Source organism: Marmota monax, unplaced genomic scaffold (genome assembly GCF_021218885.2).
Source record: "Marmota monax isolate L192 unplaced genomic scaffold, Marmota_monax_Labrador192_F-V1.1 WCK01_AAM20220418_F8-fsc00053, whole genome shotgun sequence".
NCBI lineage: Eukaryota > Metazoa > Chordata > Mammalia > Rodentia > Sciuridae > Marmota > Marmota monax.
Window position 1 is genome coordinate 8,987,228 of NW_026693153.1, and position 20,482 is coordinate 9,007,709.

Below are 20,482 nucleotides of genomic sequence, written 5' to 3' on the forward strand. Positions count from 1 at the left end.
CATGCTCAGTTGAAATTATAATATGTTTTTATCTTAAGCCTTGGTTACTAAAAAAATCTTTAAATCTGTTGCAAATCCAGAAACAGTTTATTGAAAGTTCAATATTTTTCCAATATTTGTAGTGTCATGACTCTTTAGTAACCATCAAAATCAAGTATCAATTTATTTGGTTAATTACTATGATAGGCAGCTTTCTGTCATTGTAACAGACACCTGAGAAAATCAACATAGGAAGAGAAAAGATTTATTTTGTCTCATGATTTTGGTGGCTTCAGTCTATGGCTGTTTTGCTCTGTTGCTCTTGGTCTCTAGTGAGGCAGCACATTGTGGCAGAAGCATGAGGCAGAGTAAAACTGCTATCTCATAGCTGCTATGCAAAAGAGAGGAGAGGATATGGTGGGATCACACCTTCCCTTTCACAGGCTGCTCCCAGTGACCAGCAGATATCTCACTAGTATCCACAGCTTAAAGGATCCATCACCTCCCAGTGGTGCCAAAGAACAAGACTTTATTGTTCATTTAAGATTCAAATGATAGCAATTACTTATCTTGACTTTCTGAAGTCTCCATCCTTTGGGTGTTCAGCAGTCTCCATGGACTATCCCTGACCAATGTGGGCTCTGTGGAAAGATTTGTGGGAATCCATGCAAATGATCATTTTTCATAATTTTCTTACACATTTATAAAACTTTTTGTACTTACTGAATTTTTTAAAAAATCCTCATATTAAGAACCACAAATCAGCTGTCATTTAGTAATGCACTTGTACAAAAAATACTGTATAGTGTCTATAGTATGCCATCACAAATATACATTCTATTTTTATACTACTGTATTATAGCTTAATATAGAAGATAAGGGAGTCAGATATAAATAAATACATGAATAAGAAAAATAAAAGAAAAAAGAAAAAATCAATAAGCCCTATACTGAAGTCAAAATAGGGTAATGTGATAAAGATTGATGGAGAGTTATTTTAAATCAGATAAATATGAAAACTCAGGTCTCGTAAGTTCTTGTGGTTCATCACGTGTACAAAGATCTGCCATCCCTTGAGTGTAAACTTTAATATTTGTCATTGTAGGCCATTGAGGTTTGGGGATTTTTACACAAGATTTCTGCTGCAGAAGTTAATTAAAGCAATCATGGAGAATGTTTAAAAAGTCTGTAGGAAAAGATGAGTAACAAGAAGCCAGTTATGGTGAATTGGGGAAGAATGTATTAAGTACAATGAGAGGTAGTGGAAATTTCTTAAGGCAGGTATAAGCTATGTATGTTTGTGAAATCCATAAATGCCAGGGAAAGTGGTGAGAGATGAATGGAAGGATTAATCTCATAGGATTTTAACAAAAAGTATGGGGCCTGCATTTTATTTTCAGATCCATAAGAAACCTTGGGAGGATGTATTCATTTTCTGTTGCTGCTAAAATAAGTTATCACAAACTCAGGAGCTTAAAATAACACAGATTTATTATTATCTCACAGTTTTGGAAGTTATGTCTGAAATGGCGTCAATGAGCTAAAATCAAGGTGTGGGCAAGGCATCATTTCTTGTGAAGACTCTTCTTGTTCTACAGATTGGTCTCATTCCTTGGTTCATGGCCCCTTTCATCTTCACAGCTGGCCAGCTTCATCTTTCTCACATTGTATTCCTTTATTCCAACTCAACTGCTTCTGTCTTTAATATGTAGTGTCATAATTAGGCCCACCTGGATACCTTCCCCATCAGGAAGCTGATAAGCCACTTTAATTCCATCTGCAACTTTCATTTTGTCATGCCACATATCATAACGTATTCATAGATTCTGCAGATTTGAATGAGGTTGTTTTTGGGTGGCCTTTATTCTGATTACCAAATGAAATTTTTAAAGTAGAAAAATGACATTATCATATTTACATTTTAAAAAGAAACATGCCCAGGAATGGAAATGGAGAGACCAGTTACTAGAATATTTTAGTAGTTCAGAAGTAGGGTGATAGTAGTATATATGGAGAAGCATAGGTGAATTCCAGTTATGATTGGGAGGATGATTCCACAGGCTTTATTCATGATTTAGATTTGAGAGTGAGATTCAAGTGTGTAAAAGGAAGTCAACAATGAGATGTATAGTTTTTTCCTTTCCTTTTTTTACCCCCTAGGTATCTAAGGGCAAGGTGGTTGCGTCTATTGAACTGAAGGAGACAGGAGGAGGAATATTCTGAGAAATGAGAAGGTAGAAATATGAATTTGATTTTTTTTCATGCTGAGTTTGAAATGCCTATCAGTTATCTAAGTGAAGACACTGAAGAGGCAGTTGAATATAAAAGACTGAAGATTAGGAGTCATCAGCACAGATACTTAAAGTTTTGGAACTGAATGAACTATTTAAGGGAGAAAAATAAGGTAGAAAATAGAATTGTAGCCTGGAGAGCGGCCTCTGTGACTTTGTGGTTTAGAATAAACCAGATGGTCTGGCATTCAGGAGGGGTGGTAAGAGGAGAATTCAGTGGTATAAAAGTTACAGATGAGTTACGATGAGGAGTCCAGAATGCTAAATTATGGATCTTGAATTATATGAAGTTGGCCCTGAATAAAATTTGTCAAAATACTAAACCCATCAATCTGAGTTTCAGGAAAACAACTTTGTGTGTGTCAAATAGACCTCAGACTGAATGTGATGAATGTTGTTGCTTTTTTTCCTAATCATATTTGATTCATTGATCAAGACTTGATAGTGATTATCACAACAGCAAACAAAATGCTAATAGCAATAATAATTCAAGGTAGTGTAAGGTATGTTTGCTTTGACTTCTCAGTGAACTGGCAAAGCAGTCATGTAAACAAGTAATTAGAATGTAAAGTGATAAAGTCTATATTATAATCATACATTCTATGGGAGGAACTGGTGGATTATAGCTTACTCTGCTTGGGGGTGTTAAAAACACTTTGAAAACATTGCCTTTTACATTACAAAATAATACTAGCCTTAGAGAGCAAATCTCCATGTGTAAGGAGTCAAGGGACTTTATAGCTCTAATTTTTTTTTCCTGAAATTCACTTTCCCTCTGGGGAGGTAGTCGCTACTGCTGTCCAAACCATGGGAACCATAAGAGGGACTTGCTGTATGATTCACATTCTCTATGGTCCGAACGAGAAGAGTAAGAGGGATCACTCATACATGTGTCTACGAGACTAGGGAATAATTACTGGAAAAGAGTAGTGACATACAAATAGAAGAGTAGTTCTCAATCCTTCCTCACTGAAAAAGCATATGGCAAGTGACATCCACTGTATGACCTACTCTCATAGGCCTCCCAAGTTATGAGTGTTTGCCCACTGACTATCGATGATTCTTCTTTATTGTCTCCCTTTCAAGGTAGCATATTATCATGCAGAACAGTGAGGATGATATATTGAGATAATCTGGAATCATTCTAGTTACTTTTTAAAGTAAGTCATGTTTAATCTGGTGTTTATTATTAATAATTCAATTGTGATGCATGTCGTAACTGATTTTGGCAAATCAGGATATGGAAATAGCTTATGAAGGTTTCTGATCTTGATAATTTGTTTTATATGAGTGAGTTGCTCATCTTGTGCTAATGGGCCCCTATTGGGAGTCATCCCTATCTCCAAACCTACCTCTGAGAGAGAGATGCTGACTTTCCCCAGTCATGTGGAAGTTCAGCCATGGCTGAGCTCCAGAGACCCATTTCTAAGAACACAAAGAACAGAAGAGGAAGCCAGAGATCTGCTCCTATTTTCTTTTATGAGGGCTTAGCTCTTCTCTCATATCATCAACACTAAGAATGACCAACGCTTCAGATGAAATTCCAACCTGAACCACAAAATTATAAGCATATACTCAATAGTGCAATCATATTTTAAAATTAAGCTCAGAATTTATATAAGAAACATACACATAGAGGATTTTTTTATTTTTGTTTTTTGGTGTTTTATTTTTGGTACTGGGGATTCAACTCACGGGCATTCTACCACTGAGCCACATCCCCAGCCCAATTTTGTATTTTATTTAGAGACAGGTTCTTACCAATTTTCTTTTGCTGAGGCTGGCTTTAACTTGCGATCCTCTTGCCTCAGCCTTCCAAGATGCTGGTATTACAGGCACGCGCTGGGCAAGGATGTTTTATTATACATTACCCATGAGAAGATATTTGTATGATATGTAGGCATTTTGTGAAAAAAAGATTGGAAAAGGAATGGCAAACAAAATGCCAGTGGCATGAAAGCTCTTGAGGTGTTGGAGGAATAGCATATATTCCCTAGGATGTCTGGAGCATTGGGTAGACTAGAGAGCTCAGTACTCATTATGTTTTGGGTAAATTACTCAGTGCTGATTTAGCTTTTCCATCCTCTGCATGAAATTAATATTGTATGGATGCTATTCATAATCAAAGAATTTCTCAGAAGTTCTAAAGTTATTTTGCATATGTCAGAGAGTATATTTTCATTTATTTTGACAGAGGAAGAGTCAGAATATTTCCTTAGGCAGACATAGAAAGTAAGATAAAAGAGTAGCACATTAAGCTGTGCTCAGTAGATAAATCTATAACTGGAGGTATAAAACTCATTTATTTTCACTTATATTTCCTTTCTTTTTCTTTTATGTATTCATACATTTATTTTATATCATTTTCCCCCAAATATATGGTGTCTACGTTATGCTAGCTACAATACTAGGCACCATGGTTAAGAAATAAACAAAAACAGATATGATATCTGCTATCTCCTTTATAGAATTGGAGAGTGTTATGGTTTAGATATGGTTGGATCAGGCTTCTCTAAGTTTCATGCAGTATGTATGACTTTCATGCAGTATGCTGACTTTCCCCATTCATGTGGAAGTTCAGCTACGGCTGAACTCCAGAGACCCATTTCTAAGAACACAAAGAACAGAAGAGGAAGCTTTGTCCCCACTATGGCAATGTGGACAATAAAGAACCTTTAAGAGATGGGTCCTATTGGGAGGGCCTTAAACAACTGGGGGGAAATCTTCTCTCAGAAAGAATTTTTTAACTTTCATAGTATTTCGGAACTCTTCTCTCAAGGTGGCCATTATAAGATTGAGACTAACCTTGAATCCTCTGGATTCCTGTCTGGCTATCTTGCTCTTGCACATTCTCTTGCCATTTGCTATAAGGCCCCAGCCAAACAGTATACTGATGGAGTTGCCCAATCTTGGACTTTGAAACACCAGAACCATAAATTAAATAAACCTCTTTATGTTACAAAGTAGTCTATTTCCAATATTTTTTATTATAATGAAAAGCTGACTAATATATCAGGAAAGGCATGAGATATAGATATTCTCCAAATAATCACTCTAATGAATGTGAGTGTATAAGTTCTTTAAAAATAAAGCAAGGTCATTGGAGATATGAGGCTCTAGAGGGGGTGAAACTTAGTCTGAAAACACAGTATGTAGTGGTTAAGTCTGTGAGATTTGGAAACTATGATGCTTGATTTTTATTCTAATAAATAAATAAATTTATTTTTATGGTACTAGAGATCAGACCTTGGGCCTCGTGCATGTTAGGCAGGTCCCCTTCCACTGAGCTACATTCCTAGCCCAGGGTGCTTAATTTTGAATTTTGTCTGTTTTACTTTCTAGTTGATCTTGTGAAAATATTTAACTTCTATGTTCTTCAATTTCCTCATAAGAAAATATATATTATATATTACAATAGATTATATTCTGAAAATGAAGACTAAAAAAATTAGTTTTGAAGATTTGGTTCCTCTTTGTATGTGTAGCAATGGGAGACAGCCTAATACATAGTGAGTGTCCAATAATGCTATGTGCTCTCACCACTAGCACCACCATCATCATTGTCACTTGTGGTAGGTCAAATTTAGGGAGCTGACCCACTTCCTTAAATAAGTGATGACTGAGTTGAACTTTAGAGGCTGAAGAGGAGTGATCAGAAGGGTGGAGTAGATAAGTTTTGAGGAGAACAAATAAAGACCCTATTTCTGAAGGCAACATGGCAAGCTCAAGGTCCTGAAAAAGGATCAGTGAGGCAAAAAGAACCAGGGGAAGATGGTTCAAGGGATGGGGAGATATAAGTAGGAGACAGATAGCATAGGAGACTGTAGATTATATTAACAATTTGGGTTTTTATTCTAACAGCAATAAAAATCTATGGACAGTTTAAAGAAGCCTGACATGAAAAAAAAAGAAGCCTGACATGATCAGATTTTCATTTTGTAACTTAATTCTGGCTGAAGTATGAAGTAGGCAAAATCGGATGTGGACAGACCAACGTTTTATAGGCAAGAGATTATGGTAGCATGTATAAAGTGGTAGAAATAGGAGTGGAATGGACAAATTGGAGAAATATTAAAGCAGTAGTATGAGCGAAATTGTGTGCTATAATTGGATATAGGGTTCAGAGAAGGAGGATCTAAACTTTTGGTTATGCAGCAGAGTGTTGATGGCACTCATTGAAAATGGAAACATGGGAACAGGATCAGCTTGAGGAAAGAGGAGAGTAAGAAAGAAGTCTGATTTTTACTCATACTGAGTATGAAGTACTTCTGATATTTTTGAAAGAAGATGTCACAACAGCCAGGTTGTAGAACCAGCTTAGGTATCCTTCAAAAGAGAAATGGTAAAGAAAATGTGGAATATTTACACAATAAAATTTTACTAAGTCATACTGACTAAAATTATGTCATCTGCAGGTAAATGGATGAAACTGGAGAACATCATGCTAAGTAAAATAAACCCAGAAAGTCAAGGGTTGAATGTTTACTCTTATATGTGAAAGGTAGAAAGAAAGAAGTAGTTTTAAAAATGGAAGATCTCATAAAAGGGAAAACAGTGGCCTGGAGGAAGGGAATTGAGGGGGAAGGAGGAGGATGGGAATGGGGAGAAACTGTGGAATGAAATTGGCCAAACTATTCTATTTGCTTGTATGAATATATCACAAGGAATTCCACTTTTATGTACAACTATAATGTACCAATTAAAAAAAGATAATAGGAAGACCAATAGACCAGAGGAAGGGGACTGGGGGAGGAAGGAGGAGAGGGAAAAAGCTAATGCTGGGGATTGAAATGCAACAAATTATGTTATATGCTTTTATGAATATGTCCAGATGAATACCACTATTATGTATAATTATAATGCACTAATAAAATATAAAAAAATGAAAGTTAAAAAAATAAGGGAAACCAGTTGTGGGGGCATAGGGGGACATTTTGTACTATCTCTAACAACTCTGTAAATCAAACACTGTTCTAAAATACTCAAGTTTAAAAACAAAAAATAAAATATAATTTAGAAGTACATGGACTCTACTATAGTAATAAATGCAGGATATGCAAATCATTCATACTGAAAAAACAACAGAGATTGAATGTGTTTGGGACCAGGTGGAGAGGGCTGAGTGTATGCTTATGTGATGAGGCATAAAGATGTGTCAAACTGGCTACAAATGGAGTCTAAAACCTAGGGAGAGCAAATAGATAAGAAGGTCTAGAGTGACATTGTCAATAGAAATTAATGGAAGCCAAAAATATAATTTAGAATTTTCTAGTAACCACATTAAAAAGTAGTGCAAAGAAACATATCAAAACCATTTTAATATTAAATATGTGATTTAACTTAATATCCAAAATATTATTGTTTCAACATGTAATATATAAAAATTATTGATAAGCTATTTTATCTGTGCTTTTCACTTCAAGTATTTTAAGTATGATGTGCTTAAAGAATTTAAAGCACATAGTAATTCAGACTATATGCATTTTGATTATATAAAAGCCATATATTTGATGGCTACCTACTGGACAATTTGTCTGATAAGGAAGCTGAAGGGAGTGGTATAGAAAGAAAGAAGAGGGAAAAAATGGAGAAGAGGAGAGATAAGATATTACCCAAGAGTAAAGTATTTTTATTAAAAGTGAATAGTTAAAAGATTTAACTAACTTTAGACTTGCCATTGTAAAAGAGATTTTTTTTTCCCCAAAGATGTATAGTTCTGCCCTATTTTGACAAAAAGTGGATAGGCCTTACTGCCAACCCTTTCAGTTTATGTCTCATTTTTCTCGAGTTTTAGTATTAAAAAAATTTAAAAAGCAGTCTATGCCTGCTGCTTTCATTAACTCTCTTTAATTGCCTGCAACCTTGCTTAATTCCAATCATATCATAAAAACTTCATTATCCAGGTGGCCTACTCATCATGTTCAATTATCTTTCCATAACCTTTGTTGTCCTTGAGCTCTCTGGAAAACTGGACAGTTTAAACATTCATTTTTAAAACTGCTTCTCTTCATTTCAACATGAGCATTTGTTGAAGTTTCCTCTCTGACTGGATCTTAGGTATTAGAAAACAACAATTTGCAATGGCATATAGCTGGTTCTTAAAGAGAAAGGGAAATTACCTCATATGTAGAGGAACTTTCCCTTCTGACTACCCTAGGCTGTCACAGGATATAGGAGATGGGTCAGGAAGAGCATCCTTGAAGATGAGGCTACAGCATACTTTGGAGTTAACCAGATAATGGGAAGAAGAAAGAGACACACTATTCTAGTTTCTATACTCTGTTTACTGCTACAGTAAACAGAAGAATTGTGTTGAAGAATTAGTTCCCAATGCATCAATTTGCAGAGAAGAGGCTTTTAGTAAGTGATTGGATCATGAGGGCACTAACCCCATAGGAGAATTAATCCATTGATGATACATAATTTGATGGCATTATTGCAAACCGGTTGAAACTTTAAGAGAAAGTAGGCCACTGGGGATGTGTCCTTGAAGGATAGATCATGTTCCCACCCCTGTTCTTCTCTCTTTCTCTCTCTGCTTCCTGGCTGCCATGAGGACAGAAGCTTTCCTTCCACCATGACATTCTGTCTTACCTCAGACCCCAACAATGGAGCCCCTGATCATAGATGGAAACTTTGAAATCATGAGCCAAAATAAATCTTTCACCCTTTAGGTTTTTTTTTCCAGGTAATTTGTGACAGTGATGAAAACTGACTAACATATTCACTAAAATATTCTTTCATGCCTTTATTAAAAATAGAGTGTCAATGGGCCACTAGGCACTGTGCACTGTGCTAGTCTCTTGGGATAGGCAATGAGCAAGTCTAGCATAGTCTCTGCTCCCCTGGTGCTTATTGTTTGTAGTGGATAAAAACACATTTAAAAAATCATGATAACTATATTGTGAAGAAAAGTCTAGAAACATATAATTGGTGGACTTGCCTTAGTTTGGGCATGGGGACAGGGAAACCTTCCCAGGGGAATTAACTTAAAAGCTAAGGCTTTGAGATCAAATGAATTACAATAAGCATTTTGGACTTTCTTATTCCTTGGTTGGTCAATTGAGAGTTGTTTTGCACTGTGTTTCCGAAGGTATCTGCTTCTTACAGATGCAACCTGTCAACCTGTTCATTAAGACAATATTTATTTGTTTTCTTCCTTCCTTTGTCTCACTCTGCATCCTTCATGGTTCTTGGGGTTACCTCCCAGAGATCCCCTTCTTGGGTCTCCATCTCAGTGTTTGCTTTTGGATAAGCTCAAATTAAGTGGGGGAACATCAAACATATTCTCTAGTATTGTTGCTCACATATTCTTATTCTAACCTTACTTGCCACACTGGCATGCTATCTCCTTAAGGTGAAGCTTTGGGTTTTTGTTCCTATTTAGCAATACTTAAAAGGCTTAAGTACTCTATAAAAGCAGCCATTTGTATTGTTGCTGAGTATTTTTTTTTAGTTACTTTATTTACTTCACAATGTTTTATAAAAGAAAAGGTAAGGAATATTTATTTATTTATTGACCAAATTATTATGACTTGGTGGTTCTCAGAGGAAATTGCCAAAGGTGCTTGAAGGTCTTTCTCTGGAAGAGCCAAACCATTCCAAAGGTGAAGAATGCCAAGGTCCTTTGAGAAACAAACATTTGACATAGAATATCAAAGGGCAGGGCACCAGGGTGATTTTTCTAAGGTTGGATTGTTGTTTTTTTCTTTAATTAAATGTTGGCTATCAATTTACTGGGTTTTCTCTGATTCTTGTTCCCTCATATTATGAAAGTACAGTCCGTGAAGAACAGACTCCATCACTTCCTGCTAATGATGTCGCTGGCCCAAAGGGATGCCTCAGTACAAATGCTCTTCTCATTCTGTCACTTGGAAGGTTTCTTTACCAGAGATCTCTATTCCCTAATAATGCCCATTGTGCATTGTTTGCAAAGAAAGAAAACCTACTTGCAGTTATAGAACTTATTCAATTCCCAGTCTCCAAGGGCCAAACTTTTAATAAAGCCTCCAGTGAATATTCTGGTCTCCTAAACATTTCACAGGGTATTGTTAATTACCTCAGATAATCAGTTAAAGTTAAAAGTAACAAAGCCATGCACAGATTTAATGATCCTCAATGACTCTGATTTTTTTTTCTAAGACTAGCAACCAAAGGAATCTTTAGTATTTTCTGGTCTAAAGTTAAATTAAGAAAAGAAAAAAAAAACCTTTAAATTGTATTGTTTGCTATTTTGTATAGCAAAATATTGCTTTGTATCAGAATCTCATATATATGTGTGTAGATATGTGTATATATATTAATATCTGTAAAGTATACAAAATAAATGAAGACAGCAGTCATACATGAAGACAGAAAAAGAATTGGAATTTGACACTTCTTTTGCAAGGAGTGGGGAAACATAATTTTTTCATGTTTTGTTTGCTTTTACTTCGCTTCTAGTTAGTATGAATGGAGTCTCCTTAACTCTTCTTCCTAGTTACCAGGGATCATTCAGCTCTCAGACCATTATCACTGAATGATAATGTTCTTAATTTTTAAGAATTTATCAAGCTTCAGTGATAAGCTTAAGCTTGATAAATTCTTAAAAATTAAGATGTTATACACATGACTTAGGTATAAAAATCTCATATGTGTCAATAAAGTTTTACCTACTTATTCACTTGTGTAATGTAACACACTTGAGATCAACCTTAGCTGTTTTCTATAGCACTTTCCTTCCTTTTGCATCTCCTCTGTTACCTCACTTTCTCTTCTTCTCATCTCATATCTATTACTGCTCATTTCCTCATCTTCTCCACATCATTCTCCACTTAGAGCAGCATTCTCTATTCTTTTTTCTCCTTTGTATTCCCACTGAGCCTCTTTTTCTCTTGGGTAGGTGTTTCTGAAATTCTTGGGTCATTAAACTTAATATTCAACTTCATCAGTCACCACACAAAGCTCCTGCAGAAGCTCTGATGCACCTGGGATCACAGCACTCCAAGAGAGGGTGAAGTGGGATAGCTAAGACTGGCCCTGATGTTTAGGAGAAAGAGTCCAGCCCCTCTTTTAACAAATGAGCAGCACAGTATCCACTATGTACATAACCATAGTAATGTTACCACTGCATTTTGAATATATGACAATTGTCATCAAGGTAAATGCTCTGATAGAGATGTAGAGAATTACTGCATGTTATACTGTTTTTCATTTCAAGTTTCATAGTTTTTAAAAGGCAAAAATCAAGAAATACCAATATAAGCGCATAATCCAAATACAGAGTTGTTTATATGAAAGGAACAGATAAATGAATTAAAAATGGTCAGGTAAACTGGTCTTCCTCATTATAAATGTTAAGGTTTTAAGGGATTGAAGTTGTTGTAAACAAGCATATTGAATATTAATATATACTTAAAAAAGAGAATTAAGAGGATGGAATAATTTAATTCAACTCAAGAAAGAACATTTATAATAAGCAGACATAACTTTTTACTCAATGGTGAATAGCTGAAAACTTTCTAAGGTCAAAACAAGGTAAGGATATCCACTCCCACCACTTTTATTCAACATAGTGCTGGAAGTCCTAGCCATAGAATTAGGCAAGATAAAGAAATAAAGATATCCAAATTGGAAAAGAGGAAGTTAAACTGAAACTGTTTGCAGATGGCATAATTTGGTACCTAGAAAACCACAAAGTCTTCATCAAAAAGCTTCTAGAACAAGTTAAATGAATACAGGAAAGTTGCAAGGTACAAGATTAACATACAAAAATCAATAGCACTGCCAAATGCTCATAGTAAATTATCTCAAATATAAATCAAGAAAGAAATCCTGTTGACAATAGCTATGAAATAAATACCTCAATATAAATTAACCCCCAAATGTCAAGGATATACACAATGAAAATTATAAAACATTGATGAAAGAAATTGAAGCAGACACATAAAAAAATTGTTCATGGGTCAGAAGAATCAATATTGTCAAACATTTCCATATTAGACAAAGCAATCTACAGATTCAATGCAACCTTCATCAAAATATCAATGAGTTTCTTCACAGAATTCCAAAGTAATCCTAAAATTTATATAAAACAATACCCTGAATTGCCAAACCATTTTGAGGTAAACAAAAAGTCTTATTGATTTGCTAGCAAAGGTCTGTGAGGATATAGGCCTTTTAAAAGAATACAAATATTACCAGTAGGTAAAATTAGTTAGTGTCTAATGGGTGTACTTGAGAGAGCCTTTGCTCTAGTTCCCAGGTTTGGAGTTTGTTTATTCTTGTGGGCATTTATATTCTTTGGAGCCGTGAAGGACAGAATAGCTTAGCCCGGAATAAAAAAAAAAATGTTAGTTTTGTTTTCCCTGATGTTATGCAACATGAGAGGGGAAGAAGGAGAAAAGAAAGAGAAAGAAAGAAAAAAGAGAAGAGAGAAAAAACATGTTAGTTTTTAAATAAATCACCTGAGGCTGAGCAGCAAGGTTTATACTCAAAGCACAAAGTAGACTCAGGTTATAACTATAGATAACAAAATGAATCATACAACTCAAAAGACCCAGAAGAAATAATTTTGAAAGCTTCTATTATAGACTCAACACCTCATCACTTCCATCCTAAACAAAAAAGAAACATCAAGGAACCAGCTAAGCTTAATTAGGGAATTCAATTCGTCATAATCTGTCTCTACACAGCAAGTTCATACGTGTGCAGAATGAAGGAACTGGAAAAAGTTCTTGGTGGATGCTCAATCCAGAGGGAGGCAAGAGTGGAAAATCCCCCAGGAGAAGAGCTGCATCCATGGACAACAACAGTAAATTTGCTAAGAGCCGAGGCCGAGCCACCAAGAAAAAAGCATCCCTTCAGTCTGGCCAGGAGGGTGCTGGCGACAGCCCTGGATCTCAGTTTTCCAAGTGGCCTGCGAGCCCTGGCTCCCACAGCAACGATGACTTCGATAACTGGAGTACCTTTCGCCCTCGAACTAGCTCTAATGCTAGTACTATTAGTGGGAGACTTTCTCCCATTATGACAGAACAAGATGATCTGGGAGATGGGGATGTGCATTCTCTGGTGTACCCACCATCTGCCTCAAAGATGGCTTCTACTCTGCCCAGTCTGTCTGAGATAAGCAATCCTGAAAACATGGAAAACCTTTTGGATAATCTCAACCTTCTGTCATCCCCAACGTCATTAACTGTTTCAACCCAGTCATCACCTGGCAGCATGATGCAGCAGACACCATGCTACTCGTTTTCACCACTAAGCACCAGTCTGAACTCACCCAGTCCAAACTACCAAAAATATACATATGGCCAGTCCAGCATGAGCCCTTTGTCCCAGATGCCTATGCAAACACTGCAGGACAACAAATCAAGCTATGGAGGATTGAATCAGTTTAACTGTGCACAGGGACTCTTGAAGGAGTTACTTACTTCTGATTCTCCTCCCCATAATGACATTATGTCATCAGTTGATCCTGGGGTGGCCCAACCCAACAGCAGGGTTCTGGGCCAGAATGTGATGTTGGGTCCTAATTCAGTCATGCCAGCCTATGGCAACCAGGCATCTCATAATAAAATGATGAATCCCAGCTCCCATACCCACCCTGGACATGCCCAGCAAACATCTGCAGTTAATGGGCGTGCCCTGCCCCACACGGTGAACACCATGCCTCACACCTCGGGTATGAACCGCCTGACCCCAGTGAAGACACCTTTACAAGTGCCTCTGCCCCACCACATGCAGATGAGTGCCGTGGGTGGCTACTCCTCAGTGAGCAGCTGCAATGGCTATGGCAGGATGGGCGTTCTCCACCAGGAGAAGCTCCCCAGTGACTTGGACGGCATGTTTATTGAGCGCTTGGACTGTGACATGGAATCCATAATTCGAACGACCTCATGGATGGAGATACCTTGGATTTTAACTTTGACAATGTGTTGCCCAACCAAAGCTTCCCGCACGGTGTCAAGACGAGGACACACAGCTGGGTGTCAGGCTGAGTTAGTGAGCAGGCTACACTTATGAACGTACTTCAGATTGTCTGACAGCAGGAACTGAGAGAAGCAGTCCAAAGATGTCCTTCACCCCTCCTTTAGTTTTCTTGATTTAACACCACACACACACACACACACACACACACACACAAAATCCTTTTTTCCTTTCGTCAGACTTGGCAGCAAAGACACTTTTCCTGTACAGGATGTTTGCCCAGTGTTTGCAGGTTATGTGCTGCTGTAGATAAGGACTGTGCCAATGGAAATTTCATTACAATGAAGGGCCAAACTCACTACACCATATAATTGCAGAAAAGACTTTCAGATCCTGGTGTGCTTTCAAGTTTTGTATATAAGCAGTAGATACAGAATTGTATCTGTATGTTTTTGGTTTGTTGTTGTTTTGTTTTTGTTTTTTGGAATATCCATTTGGTCCAAGGAAAGTTTATACTCTTTTTGTAATACTGTGATGGTCTCATGTCTTGATAAGTTGAACTTTTGTTTGTACCACCTGTGTTCTGCTGAAGTGATCACAAAGAACTAAGATCTTCATTCTGCACCTCCATTAAACAGCTTTGGACCTGTTCACATGCCACAGGATTCACATGAGAACCAAGTAGCCTGTTATCAATCTGCTGAATTAATGGACTTATCAAACTTTGGGGGGGAAATAGATTAAATGCCAGCCTTGTACAGGTCTTTTCTATTTTTTTTTGTTGTTGTTTATTTTGTTATTTGCAAATTTGTACAAACACTTAAAATGGTTCTAATTTCCAGATAAATGATTTTTGATGTTATTGTTGCAACTTGAGATCATTTTTGGAATAGATATTGAACTGTAATGTTTTCTTAAAACTAGAGTCTACTTTGTTACATTGTCTGCTTGTAAATTTGTGGAATCACAGGTATTGGGGGCAGCACTCACGATTTTCATTTTGTATTTCTAACTGGATTAGTACTAATTTTATACGTGCTTAACTGGTTTGTACACTTGGGATGCTACTTGGTGATGTTTCTGACTAATCTTAAATCATTGTAATTAGTACCTGCATACTCAACATTTCTGGCCCTGTTTGGTCAGGAAAGTGATGTATAGTTATGGACACTTACTTTGTGTTTTGTATTTAGAAGAACTTAATATGTTTTTATGTATGTATTTTTAAGAAATTTCACCTTATCTTGCCCTGTGAACTATGTGTGCCGCATAGTGTCCAGTCTTCTGATAGATGCCTGTGTGTGGCATCGTTGCAGTTACTCCGGGGAGGCCTCATAATGTTTGGAAATCAGAAGGGGCACCTGCATCTAAAAATAATACTCTTTTGTCAAATTTGGGGTTTCTTTTAGCTTAACCTTTTTGAGTTATGCTTCAGTAAAAATGTTCCTTATAACTGCTCTGATTTCGGTCCTGATGGTTGATTTTGTAGCTCTGTCTTGAGGAATCATGTCAGTCTTCACTCTGTCCCTTTCTCTTCTGTCCTGCAAAGTTGAAGGGAAGAAGTTTTAAAAGTGGGACTTAAGTGATTTTTTAGAATGCTTTATGTTCATAAGTACAAATGACAACCAGATGGAATAGAACTTGTTTAAAAATTGGGGCAATTAATTGGAAAACCATCTGTAAGCTGTATATTTGAATTTATTTTAAAAGCTTTAGTTTAAGTAAAGAATTTGACAATTTCTTCAGCCTTTAGCAACCTAAACTATAACTGTGAGCATTACGTTTTAATATTTTCCAGTTACCTGAATCTGATAGACTAGGTTAATTGGCTTCGCCTCCCATTCAGTCTGTTTTAAATCATGTAAATCATGTGGAAAGTCTGAAATCATCCCAGAAAGAGACAGGTGCACACAGTTTTCCTTTTGCTTTCTTGAGAAGGCTCTGGTTTCTGTGCACACAGCCTAAACCACCCTTGCTTTTTTCCTAGTATGTTAATTGCATCTTCATTGGCTTCATTTTTCCTGCACATTTAACAAGAACACATGTGTTCATGATAGATTTCCAGCAGTAGGCTGGCTCTGTTGTAAGCTTCCCACTGTGATTTTTACTGTTCCAAACACTCTAAGCAGCCACCCCTCTGACCATTTTCTGTTCGGGCACTCCAAAACATGGCTTGTTTTAGAAAGCTTAGTTTCCCCCAAGCAGAGCCTCCTGCATACATAATAGAACTTGTTGGTGTCGAAGAACTCGGGTGCTCATTTCTGTTCCTGTGTCTTCTCATTTTCCTTCCCTCACATACCATCGCTTCACCATTACAGAGGGAGCCTTGGCGTTCATTGCAGAGGCATCTACAGCTGAAATCACTGTAAACTCTTACTACTTCGTAGAATGACTTTTGGAAGGTATTTCTTCCTCCTGAGTTTGTCCTGCTCACTCTACAACCCATGCCCCATTTTTCTTGGTGTTAAAGCCCAAATATAAATCCTGGACACCTCTCTGTGTACCGAAAGTCCAGGGAAAAGCATCTTGTCTATTTGGAAAGTAAACATCATGTGGCCTCTGGGAGTTCTTTTTCTGTAAGAATACTGACTTTCTGGAATAATTAGTATATTATTGTACATGATTGCTTTGTGAAATGTGCAAATGATATCACCTATGCAGCCTTGTTTGATTTATTTCCTCTGGTTTGTACTGTTATTAAAAGCATATTGTATTATAGAGCTATTCAGATATTTTAAATATAAAGATGTATTGTTTCCATAATATAGATGTATGGACTATATTTAGGTAATAGATGCCTTACTTGGAAAGTTCTGCTTTGACAAACTGACAAAGTCTAGGTTAATTAGCAAATTGTATCTCAGTTAGCAGTAAATCAGTGGAACATGCCAAGAAAAGGATAAGGATACTTAAAATAGAAATAGTTCTCCAAAGGTGTACAATTTGGACTTGTTCAGCTGCTCAGTATATGTTACCAATATTCCCTCAGGCTCCCACCCCAAACTTGAAATTCTTCTAGTTCTTAAGAGTTCCTAATTTATAACTGATTTTAAAATTAGAAGTTTCTCTAGTGGTTTCAGTTTGGGAGTAATCATTCAGTTAAAAGTACAGTGTGGTTTATGCAAACAAATAGCTTGGCATTAAAATTGGCCTCTTCTTAAGGTGGGGCCCAGCCTGGCACTGTGGCCAGGGTGGCCATGTAAGTCCAGTCAGGATAGTCACGCCCTCCCGCATTTCCACATGAGTTTAGTAACAGTGCAGATTCCATGTCCCTGTTCTGATACCCTCTGAGAAGTGCCTGATGATGCTGATGTACTTACAGACACAAGAACAATCTTTGCTATAATTGTATAAAGCCATAAATGTACATAAATTATCTTAAAAAAAGAAAGCTTCTATTATAAATAAATAATTAAGGTCTGAGGAGCTACATATGTTTAATCTGATTTATACATTATCCAATATACATATGATTCCAAGCCTCACCTGTCACCCCATTAACAAGTACAATTTATATGCTCCTTTGAAAACAAATTTAAGTTAAATTTTAAAAACTGAAAAATAGAGCAATGTGCATTGCCATACATAACAGTTACTAAGTGGCAGGATGTAGATTCTAACACAAAGGAACATTTTAGAGGGAAACTAAAATGCCAGGAAAATTCAAAATGAAGAATTAAACTATTCAAAAAGTATTTGCATTTTGGTTCTAAGATGACAGAAATAGGAGCTATGAAGAGTTTAAATGGCCATAAAATTTTAACTCAAGTTTTCAGATAGTATCAGAACCTTGGTGAACTGAGCACCCAGCCTCCTAGTTAGTAGTTTTCATTCTGCATTACTCTCCTTGTCTGTATGTCATTAATATTTTTCTTGTACTGTGTGATCCTGATCAGTCTTTTAACATGCTCTATTATGTCTCATTAAAAAAAGCTTTTTATATACCATGTTGAAGTGACATTTACTCCAGGCATTTAAGGCTGATTTAATATTTAATTGCAGTAGATGATATCAAAAGATTAAAGAAGAATTATATAATCATATCAATAATGCAGAAAAATACTTGATGAAATTCAATATAAATTTATGGTAAAAATTTAGCAAACTGGAAATAGAAGGGAAACTGTTTCTAGTCAATATGGAATAGCTATAAAAAATCTATAGCAAAGGTCCACTTCTAGAACTGCAGCATGAGAATTTCCATGGATCATTTCCCTGGTAGAATAAGCATGCATGGCAAAAATTTTATGTTAAGAAAATCCATTTTAATATCTTTGGGTATTGAGCTAAAGGCAAATAATGAAACATTCATTCAAGAAAATATACCAAAACCTGGTAAGGAGAATGAGAATCTCTTGCCTAGCCTTTGAATCACAACCTTCTCAGACATTGTGCCTTCCATATTACTTATTATCCATTCCAGGCAGATGGGGCCACAAATACAGAATTCTGTCCCCACCCCACCTCCTCTTTGAGGTTGTGTTACTTACCAGGAGTGTCCATCCTATAACATTTTTTATGTTCCTAGCTATGTGTTACAGATGCTAAATTTCAGATGAATATGGCCAAAAGTTTGGGGAATACCTTCTATCATCCAGTCCTTATACATAGGTTTAACTTTGGGCATGGCACAGTAAAAAGACTGGTGCTCTGGTCATTCTTGCCTTCTGTTGATTTATAAGGCAGCTGTTCCACATAGAAAGGACAGCTGAGAAGAGCAGAGCCTACTGTCTCTTCCCAGTGCTAACTCCTAAAGCAGAAGTGTTGCTTGGTGAGAATCACAGTTCCCACCTCCTAGTCTTACAATCTAGTCTCAAAGATGTTTCCTGGGGGGAAAGAAAGGTGTTAAGAACAGTGAGCATCAAAGGACTTCCTAAAAAACAGTAACCTTATTTGTCACTGAGTATAGAGAAACTCAAATCTAATAGTTATCTCACAACAAGTGAAGATTTTGATGAAAGGTAACTGAGTAGAGATTGGTGGCTGGTTGGCTCAAGAGAACCCAGGAGAGAGAATAGTAGGAGGAGCCTGTCCGGGGTCCAAAGGAACATCAAATATTGTCCTAAACACTATGCCTTCATATCTGAATTTAATTGAATATGACTATGGGACAAGTTATTCCCAGGATGTTGTATACAACAATGGAGGATCAGCCCCCATTTGTGGAACCTCATAGGGAGATATGATTAAAGAAAGAGATAATAGGACCTCTGCTAAAACCACAGTCATACCAGGTGACTATGTGCATGCTGCACACAAAGATTCACCCTCTAAAGAGCAGTATCTGAATTTTCACAGTGCAGGGGACACACACTTCACCTACAGAGTCCAGTGAGACAATAACAATAAACAATAGATGATATCAAGCCCCAAGGATGAGCAAGTGAGGATGCAGAGTGGACATTATGTATCATGTTTAAATGGCAAGTTTTAAACAATGACAAAAAATCATGAGAGAGGCAAAAAGTACAACCAATTCATCAGAAAAAGAAGCTGGTAATCCACAAGGCTTTTAAAAGCAATCAAATATTACATTTAATGGAAAAAGAATCTAAATAGCCACTATAAATTTTCACAGAACTAACAAAACTAGTATTAAATAAATAAGAGAAGGTCTAAAATTAATATTGCATCAAATAGAGGCCATCAATAAATAGAAAGTATACAAAAATGGAAATTTGAAGTGAAAAAATATACTAAGGGTGAAAAAATTCACTATAAGATCTCAACATATTTGGGCTGGGGCTGTAGCTCAGTGGTAGAGCACCCACCTCACACGTATGAGGCACTGGGTTCGATCCTCAGCACCACATAAAAATAAATAAAGATATAAAAAAAGAGCTCAACATATTTAAACAGACTGAATGAAGAATCAGTGAGCTTGAAAACATATCAATAGAGAATATACAATCCACACAACATAAAGAATGTTATGTTAGAATGTTGGTCTCAAAAAAATTCAAATTAAAGACTTTCTCAAATGTATTAGTCTGTGTTTTTTTTGTTGTTGTTGTTGTTAATAACTAACTTTCATCAGTAAGGTAATTTATAAGGAAAAAAGGCTTATTTTGGCTCAAAGTTCTGGTCCAAGGTTAAAGAACTGAATGTGGTGATGACTTTTGCTGGCAGAGTCCTGAGGCAGCGTAAGACTCCACATAATAAATGGGAATGTGTGTTAGTGTGTCATGTGTGTGTGTGTGTGTGCGCGTGCGTGTGTGTGTTTGTGTGTCTACATACCCTCAAGTCTCTCATCTCTTCTTATAAAGTCATTAATGTTCGGTTGTGGGGTCTCCACCATGATACCC

At 36.6% G+C, this 20,482-nt stretch overlaps 1 protein-coding gene across 1 annotated transcript; it reads left to right on the plus strand.

The window, feature by feature from the left end:
• Nucleotides 1–5,757: 5,757 nt before the first annotated feature.
• Nucleotides 5,758–17,553, plus strand: LOC124100026 (forkhead box protein O1-like). The gene is given in 3 exon segments (XM_046455335.2): nt 5,758–5,842; nt 12,910–14,133; nt 14,136–17,553. Coding segments are annotated over 3 exon segments (1,422 nt in total). The 3' UTR covers nt 14,249–17,553.
• Nucleotides 17,554–20,482: the final 2,929 nt, after the last annotated feature.